Source organism: Lygodium microphyllum, chromosome 22 (genome assembly GCF_053477565.2).
Source record: "Lygodium microphyllum isolate KBCC chromosome 22, Lygodium_microphyllum_v1.1.10, whole genome shotgun sequence".
NCBI lineage: Eukaryota > Viridiplantae > Streptophyta > Polypodiopsida > Schizaeales > Lygodiaceae > Lygodium > Lygodium microphyllum.
The window spans coordinates 138,812,323-138,834,685 of NC_141156.1; the positions used below are offsets into that span (position 1 = coordinate 138,812,323).

Below are 22,363 nucleotides of genomic sequence, written 5' to 3' on the forward strand. Positions count from 1 at the left end.
TTTTGCAAGTGCAGTGAAATTGCACTTCACATGTGATGAATCACTCAAGAGCAATGTATGCAAATTGCTATGCACTAACTTTATTTCACAAATAGGGAAGTTGTAGTTTCTCTACAATATGTTATTATACACAGAAACTCCTAATTCCGAGCTTGTTTATCTAAGGACGATAAGGCCATTAAACAAGCATGAAGATTTTGTAAGGTGTTCTCATATGATTAAAGATAATACAAAGTGCCCCATAATGGGTAGGCTAGCCTTGCGCTGACCCTAGGGCTTGAACTCAAGATCTTAAAGGACTATTTAGTAGGGTGTTTTAAAAAGAACAAAGGGAGATTTTTTCCACTTTAAAGTCTTCATGTGGTGAGTTTGGAGTAGCTACCTGAAAATATACGAGGAGATGTTCCGTTTCAAAAATTCAATTTCATAGATTGCAACTCCTTGCTCTAGGTTAAATACTATACATAACCTTGCATACCTCATGCTTGCTCATAGAGGATAACCTATAATGACAGGTTAAAGCAGTTGAACTTAACTGCTTTGTGAATATGACCTACCTTAGTTTTGTCATTTGGGTGAGTCTGGGGTGGAACTCCCTCTGGCAAAGTTCTCTCATCAAACTCAAACACCCCTTTTACCAATCGGCCGGCCTACCTGGTGCTTGTAGCAAACATAGGTTTGTACCAAGAGAGGACTTTGGTGGTAGAGACATCAAAGATCACCACCAACTCACCTTAGAAGCTAGCACATCAAAGGACAGCCTAACCATAAGCATAGATTAATTACTCCTGTCTGGTCGTAAGGAAGGCCCTTAGTCTCCATGATGAACAAGGTGCATGCATTTGCTTGATTCCTTTGCATGCCTGCCTGTGTTATATGCTGAGCAGTCTATGTGTTTGATTTTGCCACCAGGCATTCAGCCCCTGGAAGCGTGGTGGCTCTTCCTGTCGATCACTCTTTTCATCATCATCGTCGTCATCAGCGAAGGGCTTCGGAAACGTAATAGCCGTAGCATCAGGAAAAGGAGGGGTTGGGAAATCCACTACTGCAGGTAAGAAACCATCACCATTTTGATCATTCATATCATGGCACTCTCACTCACAGCCTATTCATATCATCGCCATCATCCATCAATCATTAATATCATGGCACCGCCAGTTTATGATCTGCTCATATCATCACGATCATCATCATCATCAGCACAAGGAGGGAGGGGTAGGGTTTTGAAGTCATTCTTATCATGGCACAGTTTATAACCTATGCATGTTATTGCACCATGAGTTTGTGACATTTAAATTTTGCTGATACTTGCTGCTCAGTTTATGGCACGTGGTCCACAAGACACAATGCATCTAGGAAATGGCTTGAATCATCCATCATCCACCAGACCCTGTCCACAAGACACAATGCATCTAAGACATGGCTTGGCTTGAACCATACTCTGGGCCTAGTCTACAAGTCACAATGCATCTAGGACATGGCTCGAACTTTCTATTGGATCTAGGTCACATGACACAACGTGTCTAGGACATGGCTTGAACCATCCTACATTAGGATCGTGCCAAAATCTGCTGCACAAAGTTAAAAAATCAGTTCAAAACTGCCAGAAACAGCAAAAGCGGCCTGTTCTGCCAGTCGCCCAGCTCAAAAGAGTGCTGAAAACAGCAAAACGCAGGCTGCACACTGCATAAATAGGTGTAGGAAACTGTCTCCAGCAGCCTGATGATGAAAACACAGGCTGAAACAGATGTGCAGAATGTATGGGTGCTGATGTCAGCAAAAAACACAGGCAAAATAGGTCGCCTGATTACCGCCTGATCAGCAAAGGGGAAAACAGTCCTGAAGTCAGCAATAAAACACAACAGAAACACAAATCCGGAAAACTGATACCATGTCAGAAGCGGTGTAACAATGGAAGCATAAACATGTGCTGAAATAAACTGATGAACACAAGACAAAAGAAAAGAAAGAGATAACACAATACAAATGAGAACTTAGAATTATACTCCGGAAATGGAATCCATATACCAAGATATGAGACAATACAGATACAATGTGAGTCACCGGCTGTGGAGACACTAGCACCTGCTCCTTCTCTCCAAGGACTGTCCAGTGATGAATGAATAAATAGAGGAGGGAGCCAGACAATATATAGGCCAAAATAAATGCCTACAATATGACAGGTCAGCCAGCATTAAATGTTGGCCGACTGGCTGCAAATAATGCCCAAACCTCAATAAATAATGACAAATAAAATGCCTAAATAATCTATGTGCCCAGCCTGCTAAACCACTAATTTGCTAACAATACTGCACATCGGGGGCCATAAAAAATGACAAGAAACCCTAAAGTTGCAATGGCTGAAATGGAAATGATGCCAAGTACATAAAGAACAAAATGCATTGTCAAAGGAGTGCCCAAGATGGAGACAACTTGCACATGTCCAATGCTTTTAACTACATAACAGGCATTGTTAGCATACATGGCTATACCCCCCTTAGGTACATGAGAGAGAGAGATGAAAATAATGCTTGGCTAGAGGTGATGTGCTTAGATGCACCAGTGTTGAAATACCAAGTAGAAATCGCATCAGTAAATCCATTTTACTGTTGAGGTGAGAAATGCACTTAGCCACTTAAAGACCCCCAAAACAGTTTACTTTATGTCTATTTTAGGGTTATTTTAGTTAAAACCCTAAAATGGGGTGTGAATCGAGAGAGATAAGTGGGGGCTCGCAAAATTTCTATCAATAGGCCGCTTGCCCTTCACTCTTCCCATCTCGTTTTTGTAGTTTTCAGGTCCTTCAGCTTGCTGTCCACACCTTGGACGCAGAGGACATTGTAGTCCAAGCTGGCCATTGCTGTCTACATTAGTTTGGCGCTTATTCCCACCTTTTCCACATTGATTGGAGTTGATTATAGCCAGGCGACTGCTGCTGCTGCTGCTGATGTCAACCTACCACATCATCATCCTTGCTGGCGACTGCTGATTTGTTGCTGTACGGATAATTTTCTCTCTCCTTCAGCTACTGCCCTACTGTGTTTGGCAGTTTGTCACCTCAACGAGTGTTGCCCAGCTTGCACAGGCTGCCTTTTGCTGTTTTCTCTCCTCACTCCTGTTTGCAGATTTTCTCTCTCCTCAATTTGCGTTTGCTGCTACACATTGCCGTTTGCATTGGAATCTAGGCTCTAGTATACTTGCTACTGCGTTGGCTGGTGTTAGACATCCGGAGGCTGCCTTGTTGTGTTTCGGGATTTGTTCAGAGTACAACACGCTCTCCAGTTCATTACCCCAGCCCTAATCCTCGAGGTACAGGAGTATGTGGTAGAGTATTCACTCTTTGCATAGTGTGTTTGCTACATGAGCATTGTATATTCAGCAGTCATTCATTTCATCATTCTCTGTGTTCATTGTCTGTGAGTTACCCTAACCCTAACTGTATTCTGTGTTATCAGTTTGTGTTTTGTCGTATGACTGGTATTGTTTTTTTTGTGTTTAGAGCCTTTCTTCACATGGCATGAGAGCCAAGTTCTCTTTTGAGAAACCTTGGACTTGATTGGAGAGCTCATCCGTAGAAGCAAGAACTATAGAAGGTTCAAATGACTTCGAACACCGACACACTACAAACTCCACAGCCAAGCATGTCAAGAAACGAGTAGGAGTGGGCCTCCCAGCTTGCCCTTGCAAGATTTGGCATGGGTGGAGGGACATTGGCATAGAAACAGGGAACGGCCGTTCCGGCCTATAGGAACGGTTTAACGCGTTCCAGATCCTTGGAGGAGGTGAAACGGCCAGGGAATGTTCCTTGCCGTTCCTTGGGCCGTTCCCTACTGTTCCCTGCCTTTCCCCCTGCCATTCCCCCTGCCGTTCCCTGTTTGGAACGGCCATTCCAGGCCTATTGACCAAAAATTTACATTTTTCCACGTTTTTTCTTTTTGCTTATATCACACTCCTTCTACTACATGTTCACCTATCTCCATTGCCTAATGTGCACACACTAATCTCTCTCTCTCTCTCTCTCTCTTTTGAATATTCAAAGTGTCAAGACAACCCACAAGCCAATTAATCATCCATTTATATTGTCTAATTTCAAGGGAAACTAGAATAATTGGAGCAATTCATGAGCAATTTGGAGCTGTGGGGGTAATCGAGTCAATTTTGGGACATTTGGGTCAATTTGGAGCATTGAGGGGTATTGGGGCAATTAGAGGGACATTCTTTGGGGCAACTTGATCATGCAGGGCATATTTGGGGCACTTAAGATATGTGCCGTTCCCCCCCGTTCCCGTTCCCCCACCTTGGACGTTCCCCCCGTTCCAGGGGGTCCCGCTCCCGTTCCCGTTCCTCGTTCCAGGTAACTATGGACATTGGACTACCATGGAGTCCATTGACCATATGAGATTTCAGCTGTTGAGTATGATCTCATCCTTATGCATAGGGCTTAGTAGGAAATAGAAGGTAAGCGTGAGTTTCCTCTTTTAGATTCGGTGCACAGAACTGTTAACCATGCAGGTACGACAGAATCTCCACTACAGACTGGCCGTCCTCAAGTGGAACCTGGCACAGATTATATATCACTTTCATCTTACTTCTTTTCTCTTGTGCCAGGTATGAACAACCTCATTTCTATTCTATGCAATGTGATTCCTCTATTCCTCATGGGACGGGAGATCCTCTTGAAGAAGGGTTAATACATAACATTTTTTGGTTTTGAAGTAATGCGGAAGATAGATATTTCTTTGAAAAATCTAGACAAGGTAAGCAAAAGAAGCAAGAACTCGTAAGTATTCCTTCTCTTCCTTTTCCTTCAAATGATTTTGTTTCTCATGGTCATACTGGAGTAGGTACATCTCATTTTTTTGCATTTAATGGACAAAAGCAACCAATGATGTTTCCCATATCTTCACCCATCACAAATCTATTTGGGCTTCCACCCATCCCTCCCTCATCTTTCGTTGCACATTTCTTTCAGCCTTCATTAAGTGCACCCATGTTTCCACCATACACCACACCAGGGGGTCCTCCATTAGGCATTGCCTTTAGGACTCTTTCTTTCTCTTATTCGGGTGGTATCCATGTGATGGGAGTTGATCCTCCCACACACACACTTACCAGTTTTTCCTCTCTAGACTCTAGGGCATTCTTTGAGTGTGGATCATTTGGTACCATAGTTTGCCTCTATGGCTTTACCCAGTGGATTTATTAATCATTTTGTTGTGCCCCAGCCGACTCTTAGATAGGGCTACCATGTGCCAATGCCTCCACCTCCACCTTTGGCAACTTATGGAAACACTTCTGTTCTAGTGCCTTGGTTGCAATTGGCACTCATTGGACATCAATAGCCTATTTCAGCCTATACTTCTTATGCCCCTCCTTATCCTCTCCCATCTTATCTACCACCACATCACACTTATCCACCTCCACTGACACCTCATGTTTCTAGCTCCTCATTTGGCAAGAATTTATTCAATGACAAGACTTGTTTCAACGGGTCCAACTACACCACTTGGTCTAATTTGATGAGGCATGTCTTAGACTCCTAGAACCTATGGGATCTTGTGTAGGGTTTAGAACCCAACCCGATCTTGCACTTATTCTATATGAGGTCGTCGGCTCATGGAAGCCTTTGCTATAGTTGAGTTAATCTAGGGGTTACTACCTTAGTTTCGTCCTTAGCTTCAACATTTTGACTTAGTGTTAGAGCATTGGGCACACTTGACCATCCTCTTTATGGCTTGGGATAGGACCCCTTGCATTAATCTTGACTATGAGCTTCAGATTTTCACCATCAATAATAAGGATGACCTTAAGGTTAAGTTGTATGAGTATCGGTGACTCCTCGCTAAGTTCTCTACGACAGGGGCTCCTAAGTCTCGTGACGACCAGGTTAGGCTGTTCCTAAACAAGCTGACAAGGAAATATTTCAACTTTGTGCAACAGTCATATCACAGCTCTTTATGCCCACATTCTATGAATTTGAGTGTCAGCTCTTGTGTTATGCTAGACTATTCGATCAATTTCGTAGGTCATCTCTTGTAGTAGGGGCTCTTGTTGCTACTTTGTAGAAGGGGCAACAAGGGAAGGATAAGACATCTCAAAATTCCATTCAGACCTCATCTAGTGAGACCCAAGAAAACAGTTAATCCTCTCTCAAACTAGGGTGATAGAATGTACCTAAGAAGAATAGGTATTGTCAACATTGTTAGAGCGCTAGCCATTTTGACAAGTGTCGATCAAAGGATTAGACACACAACCAAAATCCAAGTCTTAGACCCTCGCACCCCAGCAAGGTAACCCCCTGCAGGGGAAGTAGGGTAGTGGCAACCCCTTTCAGGGACAATGAAAAGCTCAGACTCACATTGCAACTGGTCAGCCATCATAGTTGACAACGTTCTCAACTCCAGAGGGCCTGTTTGATTGGTCTGTAGAGGCCCATATCATCTCCTTAGAGGCATCAAATGTGAGTCTCATTCACATTTGTGAGTTGTCTTCTAGGAAGACGGTCGAAGAAGCCCACTCGTCACAGCCGAGCACTTCTGCTCCTTGGATTGTGGACAATGAAGCAACTCATCATATAACCCCTATAGATGACATTTTTCTCACTAGACATCTTGTAACTGGGAGAGTCAGAGTAGGGAACAACTCCTTAGTCAAGATCCAGGCTTGTAGTCACATCAATTTTACCATTGTTGAGGGCCAAGATTGTGCTATGCTAGATGACGTCAATTATGTCTTCTAGCTTGTCACCAAAAGTCTTATTAGCTGTACGTTGCTAAGAACTAGGTGCATTGCATAACCCAAAGGCCATCACAGTTAAAAGTCTTCATCGATGATCTAAGGGCAGCCACTACAAGGGAAAGACAATTGATCATTTTAAGGAAATGTTTTGAGTGTTGCAAGCAGTTCTGCATTGCTTTTAATCCATGAAAGTGCCTCTTTGGGGTATTCTATGGATTATTATTGGGCCATGTGGTTAGCTTGATTGGTATTGCAATTGACCTTGAAAAGATAAAGGTTATAGTTGCGATAAGCCTGCCACATACTCCAAAAGAGGTACATAGCTTTCTATCACCAGTAGGGTATTATCGGAGATTTATCAATGCATTGGTAGAAAGAGTGTTGCCATTGACGAACTTGTTATCCTTTAATCAACAAATTTGTTGGTTGAGGCGAGCAGTCTTCTTTACATCAACCGCAGTCGAAGTCATTGATGACAAGGTTTGGTTTAGTCATTGCTTGCGACAAGGCACAACCTAGTGGCCTCTATCACATGATGCACTTTCTTACCGTGCGGACAACCGAGAACTCAGAGTTTCATTGCTTCCAAGCTTTAGCCATTGTACGGGAGCCTTCGAGCACTGAGCGTCTCTGGTATTATTGCTTAGGATATCTTGGATATAACTCTCTTTATGAGTTGTAGTTGACGGCATTCCCTGTTTGAAGCTATCTAGAGAGGTTTGTAAAGCTTGTTAGCTCGGTAACCAGCACCATATCCCATTTCCCCAACAGTCCACTCATCGAGCCAGGCTCCATTGAGATTGATTCATATTGATCTTTGTGGCGTGATGCTCATTTCCGCCTTAAATGACGCGCTTTACTTCTTTTTGATACTGGATGATTTCTCTAAATACATGTGGGTGTACTTTCTCAAGCACAAGTTTGATGCTTTTATCTATTTTACTGCTTAGGTGTTGTTGGTTCATAACCAGACGAGAAGTCATGTAGGTACCACGAGGAGTGATAGTAGTGACGAGTTAATCTCCCACGAGTTTTTTAAGTTTCTACAAGAGCATGGCATCTCTTGCTAGCTCACCTCCACCAACTCCGCTTCCTAAAATGGAGTCGTAGAGCATAGGAATTGGACAATTTTGAACATTGCATGCTTTATGTTGTTCACAGCAGAGCTCCCTGATTGTCTATGGGTTGAGGTTGTTAGCACTGCAATGTATATTCTCAATGGTGCTGGACCGCTGCAATCTCTCAATGGACTCGCTTACCCTTGACGACAAGATAGAAAAGCTCACTCTTCGAGTTGATTTGTTGATCTTTGTGGATTATTCGTTCGAATCAAAAGCTTATTATTTCTTTTGATCCTCGAACAAACAAGGTGATCATTAGGAGGGATGTCGTCTTTCATGAGAGGGACATAGTGCTATCTTATGCACCGGACTCTGAGTCCTTACCTCAGCCCACATCATTTGACATTGCACCTTCTGAGCTGGGTCTATTGCCTGCCCTTGACCTTCCTGCAGATTCTTCAGCTCCTAGGCCCCCTTCGCAAGACCCGTTACCTCGCTAGTACTAGTAGACTATGTGGGATTCGGGGATCCTTCCACCGGATTGCACTCTGGAGGGCCCTAGAATATTTGCTCGGCTTGTCCCTCAGGCTTCATATGCTTCAATCTTTATGGCTGATTATATTGCACATTCCGAGTTTGACAGTTGGTAGGAGGCTCTCCAGGACCCTCTATGGCGTGAGGCTATGGAAATGGAACTGGATAGTATTGATCGGAATGAGACTTGGACCTTGATGGATCATTCTAATCACAAGAAGGTCATAGGGACGAAGTGGATTTTTAGGACTAAGCTAAAGGCTGATGGGATCTTAAACAAATACAAGGCTCGCCTTGTAGTGCAAGGATTTCGTCAAAAGCAAGGTATTGATTATTAGGAGATCTTTGCACCTACTGCTCGGCTGACATCTTTCCATTTGCTAGTTGCGCTCACCGCTCACCATGGTTGGCCACTATATAAGATGGATATCAAGAGCACATTTTTGAATGGTTATTTGGAGGAGGAAGTTTATGTGGAGCCGCCACCAAGGTTTTCTTTTGCAAACTATAAGAAAAGGTGTTCCGTTTGTGGAAAGCTCTTTATGGACTAAGCAAGCTTCGAGGTCTTGGTTTCAAAGGATGGATGAGTTTTTACAGACTCATGGATACCATTCTATCCCCTATGATCCAATTCTTTATGTGTATCACATGCGTGGGGATCAATTATATCCTCTTGTACGTCGATGACTTAATCATTGGCTCAGATTCTGCTGCCATAGTAGAAATTAGGGCCTTGCTTTGTGCTATCTTTGAGATGACTAGTCTTGGTTTGTTGTCTTATTTCTCAGGGATAGAGGTAGTTCGATTTGGTGGAAATCTTTTTGTCTCATAGCAGAAGTATGCCTTTAGTTGGTGGAGTAGTATTGTATGGATCAGACATGGCCTGTGGCCACCCCTCTTGATCCCACTATCCATTTGTTGAAGGATACCCTGGGTTAGCCCTTCGATGCTCATACTTATCATTATGTTGCAGGAAAATTACTTTGGTTGATGCTTATACTAGGTTAGTTTGCTTAGTCAGTATTTTAATGCACCTACACTGATTCTGATTGGGTGGGAGATCCTAACACCCAGTGTTCCCATGGCGGTTGCCTCTTTTCCTTGGGCACGACCATCTATTTGAGGAGCTTGCTGGTTGCACTTTAGTTTCCTTATGATCCTCTTACAGTGAATACTATGATAACCGGAGTGCCTTTGCCCTTGTAGGCAACCCAATTATTACACCTCTGACGTGGCATGTGGGAGTCTTCACTAGAGAGGAGGTTGAGCTAGGCACGATTCGCCTAGAGTTTGTGCCTTCAAATGACAATTTTGCAAACATTTTGACAAAAGTCCGCAACTAGCCGATCCTAGAGTACATCCTACCTTTGATTGACTTGGGTGCAACTTCCTCTGCTTCTGATTGACAGAGAGGAGGTGTTTCCCTCTTGCTTTTCCCTCCAGTTTGAGAGGGGGTGGTTTCTTCTCTTGATGATGATGTTTACAATTTAGCTTTAGATATTTCAGACATTTATTATTCCTTGTAACTATACTTAAGGACATTTATAACTTCATCCCATTGTTAGGATGACCTGATTATAAAAGGGCATTGGGACAAGTAAACAATTCACCTGCAAGGGCACTGTCAAGTGGCACTATTGCATTGCATTCTACATGAGTATGACATCTTGCATATCCCTTTGCATTACCCTATGCATTTACATTCTGTTCATGTAAATACGCATTTGTGTGGATTTATTCCTTTTCGGTGGATCTCGAATCACAACAAAGGCAGTCTTCGAGTGTCGAACACCAACAAAATGCAGCCAAGGAAGGTTGGATCTGATGCAGATGGCAATGCAGGAGAGAGAAAGACTAAAAACGCAAGTACTTGAGGAGAGAAAATTTGCACAACAGTTGTTAGGTGCAAACGCAGCAGACAATGGCGAGAGAATGTCAGGGTGGCAGCCAGAAAACCAAAATGCAGCATTCAGAGGAGAAGATGGCAAAAGCTGCCAGTTGATGGCAACAATTGCCAACTATAGGCGATATCATCTAACTATAGGCGATAGTTGCAAACATGCGAGGAAGGCTGGAATTAGGTGCCAGGTGGTAGCAAGTGGCTAGTGGAAGCTTTGGCCGTGATGTCCTCTAGGAACAGGGTGTGGACAGTAGAGATACGACTTCTGAAACCTGCAAAAATGAGATTAAGGAAGAATGGTGGGATGCATGTCTATTTATGGAAAGTTTGGGGCATCCAAATTAGGCTTTTGCATGTGGGACACAATAACTCTCTAGGATCATATTTCTTTTTAAAATAAGAGGTTTTCTTCATTAATTAAGCATGTTGGGGCTGTTCAAGTTAGGTTAATGCATTTTTAGCTCAACACCCCCTCTTACGCCCAAAAGTGAGCTGTGAGAAATAAGTCCTTGGTTTATATATTTTCTTCTATCCCAAGGCATTCCACCCCAAAGAAACCGGGGGCATCGAGTAGAGATGATGGTTATCTTACCAAGGGAGCCCAAGCGATCACCCTAGAGAGGCCAAGGCATCAGACCAAGAGTGCTCTTGTCGGTTGCCCAGGGGTCTATCAAGTCCTGTAAAGGTAGATGGAATCAACAATGAACTTTGTGATATATATATATATTTTTTGGAGGGCTTTGGTGCAATTTGTTCAAAAGATTCGACATTAAGTGAAGGTTTCAAATCAGTGTTCATCCCAGTAAGTCACTGTTCCCTGAAGTACATGAATATAAGGATGTAGTACCCCATGACCTTCATACAACAAGCAACACAATCCAACACACTACTAGGATAAGTGCCTAGGGATTCTAAGTGTGTGTGGTGTGTGCCAATCATATGGAGAGTATGTGGACAAGATAGGAAAGCAAGCATGACAAGCAAGGCCTCGTACAAAGTCTTTTTAGGGCCTGCCATTGTTAGGCATCGGTTGAGGATGTATACTGAAGTTTTAATAGCCTTGACCCAAAGGCGCTTAGGGAGCTCTGCTGCGAACAGCATGGAGTGTGCCATATTTAGGACAGTCTGGTTCTTGCGCTCTACGACTCCTTTTTGTGCAGGGGAGTTGCTAGAGGTGAGTTGGCGTGCAATGCCCTGTTCTTGTAGAGACAAAAAACTTGTAGGAGATAAACTCACCACTAGAGTCACTCCTTATAGTATCCACACAACGATCAGTGTGGTTAGGAACCCCAACAATATGCAAGCACTGAAATAAGTAAAAGCATTGGACTTGTGCTTGAGGAAGTACACTGACATGTATCTGGAGAAATCATCCACTATAAAAAAGAAGTATAGTGCGCCATTTAAGGCGGCAGTGGATATGGGACCACAAAGATCTACATGAATGAGCCTAAGGGATTCAACACCATAAGTGAGAGACTGCTAAGGAAAGGGTGTATGATGCTTCTTACCTAGTTGATAGGCTTTATAGATCTCTTGAGATAGTTTTAGGTGTGGAAGCCCTCAACCATCCCTTGATGCGATAGCTCATGAAGAGAGTCATAGCCAAGATGTACTAAGCAAAAATGCCAAAGATGCTCAGAGTCTGTAGGCTCCCGTGTAGTAGACAAAGCTTGGAAGTGATGGAACTCTAAATCATCGACAGTTGGCTTGGTAAGAAAGTGTGTCATGTGGTAAAGGCCATTAGGTTGTGCCGTGCTGTGTGCAATCACTAAACCAGTGTGAGAGTCTAGGACCTCGACTGTGGTCGCTATGAAGAAATTTCTCGCTCCAATTGGCTGATTCTTGGATTTGGGTTGTGTGCCTTGGTTTCAATTGACATTCGTCACCATAATGGCTAGCCTTTTGACAATGTTGACAATACCTATTCTTTCTACGTACATTCTATCATCCTCATTTAAGTGTGGATTAATTGTTTCCTTGGGATTCACTAGCCCTATTTTGATTTTGATTTTGATTTGAATTGTGTGCCCTTTCCCTGGTGCCTCCTCTGAGAAGATGCAACAAGAGCCCCCTCTATCGAGGGTGTGTTATGAAATTGATTGAATAATTGTGCATAATATAACAATTGACACTCGAACTCATAAAATGGGGGCATTTGAGGCTGTGAAATCACCTGCTGCACAAAATGGAAATATTTTTTTGGCAGCTTATTAGGGAACAAGGTAACTTGAGCGTCAGAGGACTTAGGAGTCCCTGTGGTTGAGAATTCGGCGAGGAGACGTCAATACTCAGCCAACTTGACTTTTAAGTTATCCTTTTTTGTGTTTTTGAAATTTTGGAGCTCATCATCCAAATTGATGCAACGGGTCCTATCTCAAGCCGCATAGCGGTCAGCCAAGTGTGCCCAACGCTCAGATGCTAAGTTGAAACGTTGAAGCAGAGAGTGAAACTTAGGCAACAAGCCTTGCATAAGCTCGATAATAGCGGAGAAATTACAAGCCTTCCATGAGCAAACGACCTCAAATGGAACAAGGGTGGGATTAGATTGGGGTTCCAACCCCTACACTAAATCCCATAGGTTTTGAGAGTCTAAGACATGCCTCATTAAATTTGACCAAATGGTGTAGTTTGACCCATTGTAATTTGACCAAATGCAAAAATAGGCTGCTAATGTTGAATGAGTGCCGATTGCTATGGAGGTACCGGAACGGACATAGGTCCATATGATACCATAGGTGTAGGTGGAGGCACTAGGACATGATAGCCTTGTGCAAGTGTCGGCTGGGACACTACAGAATGATCGGATGGTCCACTAGGTAATGCCATAGAGGCAAACTGCGATACCAAATGATCCACACTTAGAATGTTTGGGATGCACTCCCGGATAGCCTGAAAGAGTGTGTGTGGGAGTTGAGCCTCCATCATAGGTATATCACCAAGAGACCGGTATGTAGAGGTCCTAAAGGCTATGCCTAAATGTGTAGAACCCCTTGGTGTGGTGTGTGGTAGTGGGTAATGTGGTGCTCCCTAAAATGGGGTGCGGATCGAGATAAATAGGTAGCCTGCCCTCCACTCTTCCCATCTCGTTTTTGCGGTTTTCAGGTCTTTTAGCTTGCTGCCCTCACCTTGGACGTGGAGGACATTGTAGTCCAAGTTGGCCATTGTTGTCTACATCTTCTACCTTTTCCATGCTGATTGGAGCTGATTATAGCTAGGCAACTGCTGCTGCTGATGTCAGCCTGCCACGTTAGTATCCTTGTTGGCAACTGCTGATTTGCTGCTATACGGACAGTTTTCTCTCTCCAGCTGTCGCCTTGCTTTGTTTGGCAGTTTGTCCCCTCAGTTAGCTGTCGCCCAGCCTGCACAAGCTGCGTTTTGCTGTTTTCTCTTCTCACTTTGCGTTTGCAGGTTTTCTCTCTCCTCACACTATGTTTGCAGAATTTCTCTCTCCTCAGCTTGCGTTTGCTGCTTCACACTGCTGTCTGCATCAAATCAAGGATCCAACAAACTTGTTGTTGCGTTTGCTGGTGTTCGACATCCGGAGGTTGCCTTGTTGTGTTTCAGGATCCGTTCAGAGTATAACACAGTGTCCAGCTCATTACCCCTATCCTAATCCTCAAGATACAAAAGTTTATGGTACAGTAATACTCTTTGCATAGTGTGTTTGTTGCATGAGCATTGTATATTGCGCAATCATTCATTTCATTATTCTATGTGTTCAGTGTCTCCGAGTTTCCCTAACCCTAATTATGTTCTGCGTTATCACTTTTTGCTTTGTTGTATGATTGGTATTGTGTTTTTTGTTCATAGCCTTTCTTCACTGTTACCTTCTTCCATGTGAACATCTTCCAGTTGCTTGCGTAAGTAAGCAATGCACACTTTATTGCGTACTTGATATAATGATGCAAGCTTTTGTCATGCATCCTTGTTTGTCTTGCATGATCTGATGTGTGGAAAGCAATTAGGGCATGCGCTTGGGTGTCATGCCCATCCCATCGAATTTGATCTTGAGTGAGAGGCATTGTGGAAGAGAAAGATGATTTGGCAGCGTGAGAGCCACCTCGCGATGTGGAGGTGGTGCCGGCATTGGAGAGGCCCGCCTTTGTGACATTGACAATATGCCAATGGATTTTTCGCGACAAGAACATGTCTCATCTTGTATGCCCACAATTGGGTAATTGGTGCCATTGAGCTTGTCGTTGGCGCCAAGCATGCCCAACAATTTACAAATCATTATTATTGCTTGCCATGTGTGGAAATCAGCAATAAATAATATTTTCCAAGTGAAGAGAGAGAAAGTAGATGCCCGAATAATAATAAATTACTAATAGAGGAGATGCTGCCCACCTCAATGAAGTCAAATAATATGAAGAATAATAATTTTTATTCTTGCTGTTTTCCTGCTGTAGAGAGAGAAAAATATGCAAAACATGATTTTTTCAGAAATAAAATATTACATGATCAAGTGGATAATCAGCAATATGCTGAAGTCAGAGATTAATGGCTGAAAGTGCTCCACCTATGCAAATGGCAGCAGAATTTAATGAAAATTTGTCCAATAATGTGCCAAAATAATAAAATTTGTCTTCAATGTCAGGAAAAAAACAGGGCCAGCAGCCAAATAATATGATCTTTCAGCACGCCAAGGTCAAAGGAAATGAATTAAGGCAAGAGCCCCGAATTTCAAGCATCTTGGTGGTGCTGGACAAAAGCCTTGAATTTGATCCGAAAATTAAAGGGAATATGAAGAGATTGGATAAAATTTTTACCCAATTACCCTCAAGATGAATCAAGCCTCGATATTGATGAAATTTGGTGAATTTTAGAAAAGCCCTAAAATTTCCAAAGAAATTGGGGTGAAATTGAGCTCAAATGATGAAAAGCCCCAAATTTTATCGAGAAATTAAAGAGAAAATTGAGAGTTTTTGTAAAATTTTTACCTGAGTGGTGCCGAATGTGCGAGAGTGCGCAACGGAAGAAGAACACGAACACAGAGGAGAGGAGAGAGAAAGCAGAGAATGAAGGAAGAAAGTCTGCACTGATTGAGATGAATGCTGAATACACTGAAATGGACAGAGCAGTCCCTGCACGCAGCCCGGAGCGTCAGTGAGGGCACCAGAACAGACTAGAAGCAATGGCAGCACCAATGCCGGAGACGGAGATGACGGAGACAGTGCTGAACCTGCAGAGTACAATGCTGGAATGACCGGGGGGGCTGCTATATATAGTCCCCAGGCCAGTAAATTAGCCGACCTGGCCAGATTTGGCCGACCAGCCTTGGCCAGATCTGGCCGACCTGCCCAAAAACTGGGCCGACTGCACAAAAACAGCCCAGTATGGGCTGTGTGTCTCCCGAGGCTGTGGACTGATGAAAACAGCCGCTAAAGGACTGACAGAGCTCCTCTGTCTCCTGTCAGACTCTGACAGGAGCTCACAACCAGGAGATGACAGACTGAGAATGATAAAGAGCAGGCTAACACCCCCTCTCAGATCCTGGGAGAGTCTGAAGACCCAAGAACCGCATGTGATGAAGAAAAGAAGCCTGAGGCAAAGGCTTCGTAAAGAGATCAGCTGCATTGGCCGCTGTAGGACAATAGACCACCACCAGCTCCGAATCCACGATCCGCTCTCAAACATAGTGATACTGAACCTCAATGTGCTTCGTGCGAGCATGAAACACCAGGTTCTTGGCCAGAGCAAGAGCACTCTGGTTATCCACGCGTAGCTCCGTAGGTCCGGTCTGGGAAAAGCCAATCTCCGCCAGTAAGCGACGAAGCCAAACTGCCTCCATAGCGGTCAAACATAGGGCCCGATACTCAGCCTCTGTAGAAGAAAGTGCCACAGTAGGCTGCTTCTTGCTGCTCCAAGAGACAGCACCGGATCCAAGGGTGAAAGCATAACCTGTAGTGGATCGTCTCGAATCCACATCACCTGCCCAATCAGAATCACTCCATCCAGAAAGGGTAATCCCATCTCCATACATGATCCCGAAGGATCGAGTCCCCTGTAAATAGCGAAGAACCCGCAAGGCTACCTGCCAGTGATCCTGAGTAGGAGTCTGCATAAAAGAAGACAATAAAGCCACCACAAAAGAGATATCCGGCCGAGTGTGAAGCAGCCAGATAAGAGAGCCGACAAGACACCTGTAACGGGTGGGATCGGGAAGGGGAACTCCAGCTGTCAAAAGCTTGGACTCGGGGTCCATGGGGCATGAGATAGGCCGACACTCAGCCATATCAAACTCCGAAAGAAGCTCGGAGATGTACCTGTGCTGCGAGATAAAAATGCCCTGTGCCATCTGATAGATCTCCAGGCCTAGAAAGAAGTGAAGGATCCCTAGATCCGTCATGTCAAACTTCTGCTGAAGAATGGACCGTGTATGCTCCACCTGCTGAGTGTCGCTCCCTGTAATGATAAGATCATCCACATACAAGATAAGGAACACTGAAAGAGAATCCACAACCCGTAAGTAGAGGTTGGGATCATAAGCGGAGCGTGCAAAGCCACTCTGTAGAAAGAAGCGGTCAATCCGCTGGTACCAAGCACGAGGAGCCTGCTTCAAGCCATAAAGAGCCTTCCGCAGCCTATAGACATGATCCTCCTTCCCCTGCACAAGAAAACCAGGAGGCTGTGAAACATAAATCTCCTCCTCAAGAATGCCATTCAGAAAAGCAGACTTGACGTCCATCTGATAAACAGGCCAACGGTGGTGAGCAGCAAGAGCCAAAAGAACTCGAATGGTGGACATCCTGGTTGTAGGAGCAAAAGTCTCGAAGTAGTCCAAGCCTGCACGCTGTGCAAAACCCTTGGCAACAAGCCTAGCCTTATGCTTGTCCAAGGAGCCATCTGCAAGATACTTGGTCTTAAAGACCCATTTCACACCTATCACCTTCCGTTTCGTGGGACGCGGAACAAGCTCCCACGTATGGTTTCACTCGATGGAATCGAGCTCAGCCTGCATAGCCTGTCTCCAAATATCCTGTGCAAGAGCCTCCTCCACAGTGGAAGGCTCGGAATCCTGAAGAATCTGTGACATAAGAGCATAGTGCACACATAGTGAACTATCCCGCTGGGCCTGTAAACGTGCTGATCGACGTGGACCTGTAGAAGAAGCAGGAAAGTGAGTAACACCTGAATCCTGCATGAGCCGGCGATACCATAAAGGAATCCTGAGAGACTCCTGCTGCTGTGAGGAAGACCGGGGGGTCTCCGGAACCTGCAAAGCACCCAAATCAGAGAGGGACTCCCCCTCACCGAGTGAAGGTAGATCCTCCGCATCAGAAGAAGGCTGTGTATCCCGTGAAGATCCCGAAGTGGAGGGGGAAGAGCTCGTAGAAGACGGAGTCACATCCACCAAAGGGGAAAGGGAAGCCGAAGGAGGAGGAATAGGGGGGGTGCTAAGGGGTATCCTGGAAGGAAGTGAAGGGAGAGAAGGTGGGGGGGGGGTCCGTCGATGACGAAGAAACATCTGTAATGGAACCATCAATCGGATCCTCAGAGGCCGAAGCCTCATCAAAGATCACATCCCTGCTCACCTCGACCTTCCGCGTCGTCGGGTCGTAGAGCCGATAGCCTTTCGTGGTCGTACTATAACCCACGAAGATAAGCTTTCTCGACTTAGAGTCGAACTTCGTCTTCCTCTTCTTCTTGTCCACATGGACAAAAGCATTGCACCCAAAGATGCGAAAATGGGACACGGAAGGCTTCTTCCCAAAGAAAGCCTCATACGGAGTCATGTCCTGTAAAGCCGAAGTCGGAGAGCGGTTGCGAATATGCACCGCTGTAGCCACCGCCTCACCCCAAAGGAAATGAGGAAGACTCCTATGCTCCAGCATAGATCGGGCCATCTCCACCATGGTCCGATTCGCACGCTCCACCACACCATTCTCTGATGGTGTGTTCGGATGGGAATACTCCACCCGAATACCATGATCCCTGCAAAACTGAGAGAAAAGGTGAGAAGTGAACTCGCCACCGTGATCAGCTCGAACGCCACGAACCTTGGAAGTTGTTTGGGTCTCCACAAACACCTGCCACTCACAGAAACGGGAGTACGCCTCGCTCTTGTACTCCAAGAAATAAGGCCATACATAACGACTAAAGTCGTCCACAATCAGCATCAAATACCTGGCCTTCCCAAGGGAGGCCGTGCCCATAGGTCCGCAAAGGTCGGTGTGAACCAACTCAAGCGGAGAAGTAGCCCTCCTAGAAGCAACCTGAGGGTGTGGTTGCCTGTGTTGCTTGCCCCTCAAGCAGCTAGGGCACAAAGTGTGAAGAGGAGGGAAATCAGGAAGTCCCTCCACCATCTTCCTCCTAGAAGCCCGCCGAAGAGAATCGAGGTTCAAATGACCATACCGAGCATGCCAAAGCAGCCCAAGCTCATGGGAAGTCCGTGCAGCCAAGGCTGTGAGCGTATAAAGCCCACCCTCCTGTGTACCTGTCCAAAGAGCATCACCTGTAGAAGCATCCTCCACTGTGATTGCATCCTGTGTAAAAATGACTCGAGTACCTAACTGAGTAAGGCCATGCACAGATAATAGGTTAAAACCCAAATCAGGGACATAGAGAACTTTGGCGGAGGAAGACCGCCTGTCAAAAAATATAGGTAAAGTCCCCACGCCTCGAACAGGGACTGTAGAATTGTCACCAATGGTGACGGTACCCCCTCTGGAACGAAGATCCTGAAGCCAATCCTGACGGAAGGTCATATGTGAAGATGCTCCACTGTCGACGAGCCAAGGCTTCTCCTGTGTGGTAGAAGCTAGGGCTGTATCCTCCTCAACAAAGACATGCACAAACGCAGATTCTGTTGTGGCTGGGGCCGCCTTCGTGTCCTTCTCCTTAGGCTTCAAATGGGGATACTTCTGCCAACACTTCTCCTCGGGATGAGTGCCCTTCCCACAATGGGGACACTTGGGCTTCTTCTCCTTCGCATCCTTCTTGTCCTCCTCCTTCTTGTCCTTGGCCTTCTCCTTCTTTTGATTCTTCTTCTTGCCGCCACCTGTGCCGGCCGTAAATGCCTTGGTGGAGCCACTGGCTCCCACCTCTTTGAGTCGCTCGTCATGCTCCAAGACAAGCGGGGAAAGCTCCTCCCATAGGAGTGTCTCACGGGTCCTCGAAGTGATGAGGCTGGTGTAGAAGACATCATAACGGGGTGATGGCAGCTGAGTCAACAGAATCATCGCCATATCCTCAGACGATATCAGACGACCAAGAGAGGCTAACTCGCCTCGCATATCCTCCATCTTCGTGATGTGCTCCTTCATGGAAGGAGAATCATCAAGACTGAGCATCCGCAACTTCTCCAAGGAAATCTTGTGGGCAAATGTCTTGTGCTGATACAAAGACGCAAGCTTCTTCCACACTTCCGCCGCGGTCTGTAACCTGTGAACATGTACAAGAACAGAATCATGGAGACTCATAAAAAGAAAGGAACGGGCTCGAGAGTTGAGCCTATCCCATAAGGCTGCACGGTCCATAGAGGTGCCATCGGACGAATCCACAGGGGGACGGTCGATGGGTGAAGAAACAAGCTCCCAAAGGTCAAATGTATCGAGGATGCAGGCCACCTTGCATGACTAGAGGGAGTAGTTGGAACCATCCAACTTATCTTCCTTCGGAAAGGAAGGGAGAATCGGCACCTGAATAGAGGGAACCAAGGAAGGCATCCGCACATCTGAAGCAGTCTTCACTGAAGAAACCTTCGCGGTAGATGGAACCCTCTGGGATGCATGGACTGAAGAAGGACGAGTGCGAGGAGGTTCTTCCCGACGTCGAACCTCATGATAATCCCGCCTCCGTTCAGAGGAATGATGAGAAAGAAGTTCATCCTCTGAGTCATCAAAGCCTGAAAACTGGTAAGACATCTTCCAATCTGCAAAATACCAAAGAAAGTTGTGCCGATGTCGAAATATGACCAGCAATGTGGTCACCAACCACCAAGACGCAGGCAGAGAATGCCTATAAACACTTGGATCTGCAAAACGCAAAGATAACTGATGTCGATCACCAGAAAAGAGACCACCAGCACCAGGAAACAGCCCGGAAAGAAGTCGCCAGCAGGAAATGTGTCGCCTGGAGTGGAAGCGACCAGCAGAACAGCAAAACGCAGCCTGTAGAGAAGTCGCCCAGCAGAAGGAGGGACAGCCTGGTGGAAAACGCAGGGTTTCTGCGTCGCTGGATGACGTGGCAGCCTCTGCAGACAGCGTGGACAGGAAAACGCAGGCTGAAAGGCCTCCTGAAGAAGTCGCCTGGCAGTTGTTGATCAGATGGCAGTAGCAGTAAGGTATCTCACTCCTGAGGGTATGTCCTCCGTGCTCTCAATCAGGCGATGATACCATGCGAGAGTGCGCAACGGAAGAAGAACACGAACACAGAGGAGAGGAGAGAGAAAGCAGAGAATGAATGAAGAAAGTCTGCACTGACTGAGATGAATGCTGAATACACTGAAATGGACAGAGCAGTCCCTGCACGCAGCCCGGAGCGTCAGTGAGGGCACCAGAACAGACTGGAAGCAATGGCAGCACCAATGCCGGAGACGGAGATGACGGAGACGGTGCTGAACCTGCAGAGTACAATGCTGGAATGACTGGGGGGGCTGCTATATATAGCCCCCAGGCCAGTAAACTGGCCGACCTGCCAAATCTGGCCGACCCGGCCAGATTTGGCCGACCAGCCAGATCTGGCCGACTTTGGCCAGATCTGGCCGACCTGCCCAAAAACTGGGCCGATTGCACAAAAACAGCCCAGTATGGGCTGTGTGTTCTGAGAGCAGAGGATCGAGATACAGCCAGATTCAGTAGACAGTGTGAGAGTGAGAGAGACAGAGTTGAAGCACGACACCCAAGAGAATTGACTGAATGAGTGTAATCTGAAAGTACAAAGTACAACCCTTAAACCTTAGGGTTGTAGGGGGGTGGTCACACCCGACACACACTAAGTGCCTAAATGTGTGTAACATAAGCACATAAGTACATACGATAATAAGACCATAAGTCTGGGGGAAAAAACCTCTCCTACCGAGAGTAAAAAGTGCCCCAGTGTCCTATTGATCACCGACACTCCCATATGAGCGTAGGCGTAAGTAAGGCGTGAGTAAAATACCCAACAAACCCCCCTGGAGTGAAGAGTGATCAAGAGTATAAGGATCATCCGCCACCAAAGGACATCAAATTTAAAGCATCGCGAAATGCTTCAAATTTGTCACGAGGAAGAGCTTTGGTGAAGATGTCTGCCACATTACTGGTGGTAGGACAATAGACAAGGCTGATATCACCTGCATGTAGCCTCTCTCTGACAAAGTGATAGTGAATCTCAATGTGTTTCGTGCGAGCATGAAACACTGGGTTCCGTGCCACTGCAATGGCACTCTGACTGTCAGTGAACAAAGGAGTAGGCTCAGTAACATATACATCCAAATCAGCTAGCAAGCATCTAAGCCATACGCATTCAACTGTGGTGGTGAAAGCTGCCTTGTATTCAGCTTCACATGACGATGTGGCAACAGTGGATTGTTTCTTGCTAAGCCAAGAAATGCAAGAGTGCCAAGAAAGAAACAATTGCCACTAGTAGAGTGACGTGTATCATAATCACCAGGCCAATCAGAATCACTGTAAGCATGTAAATGCAGTGGTCCCCCCTTGGCATAAAGCAACCCAAGAGAACGAGTACCCTGCAAGTAGCGGAAAACACGCTTGACAGCTTGCCAATGTGACATATGTGGCTGATGCATATACCTGCTCAAGGCTGAAACTGCAAACTGTATGTCCGGCCTAGTATTGCATAGATAGATAAGGCATCCAACTGCAGGAGCATATGTACGTATATCAAACAAATCACTGTCATCATGTAATGACAGTTTCAGTCCAGGTTCCATGGGAGTACAAACTGGCTTGCAATCCTGTAAGCCAAATTTCTCAAGAAGCTGCCCAATATACCTTGACTGTGATAACCCAATACCTCGAGCAGTATGTATGAACTGGATGCCCAAGTAGTAATGCAAAACTCCCAAGTCAGACATGTCAAAAGTTTGCTGCAAATTTTGTTTGAATGCTGAAATCTGATCAGCATGTGTTCCAGTGAGCAAAAGGTCATCAACATAAAGACATAAAATCAGCATAGACCCCCC

The 22,363-nt window shown here is 45.5% G+C and overlaps 1 protein-coding gene across 1 annotated transcript in view; it reads left to right on the forward strand.

Moving 5' to 3' along the window:
• The first annotated feature begins 633 nt into the window (after nt 1-633).
• The window catches only part of INDH (INDH1(iron-sulfur protein required for NADH dehydrogenase)), a 128,021-nt gene continuing 106,291 nt past the window's right edge, over nt 634-22,363 (forward strand). Inside the window, exons 1-2 of the mRNA XM_087662663.1 lie at nt 634-832; nt 913-1,051. Coding sequence (XP_087518789.1) covers nt 821-832; nt 913-1,051 — 151 coding nt within the window. The 5' untranslated portion in view covers nt 634-820. The remainder of the gene's footprint in view (nt 833-912; nt 1,052-22,363) is intronic.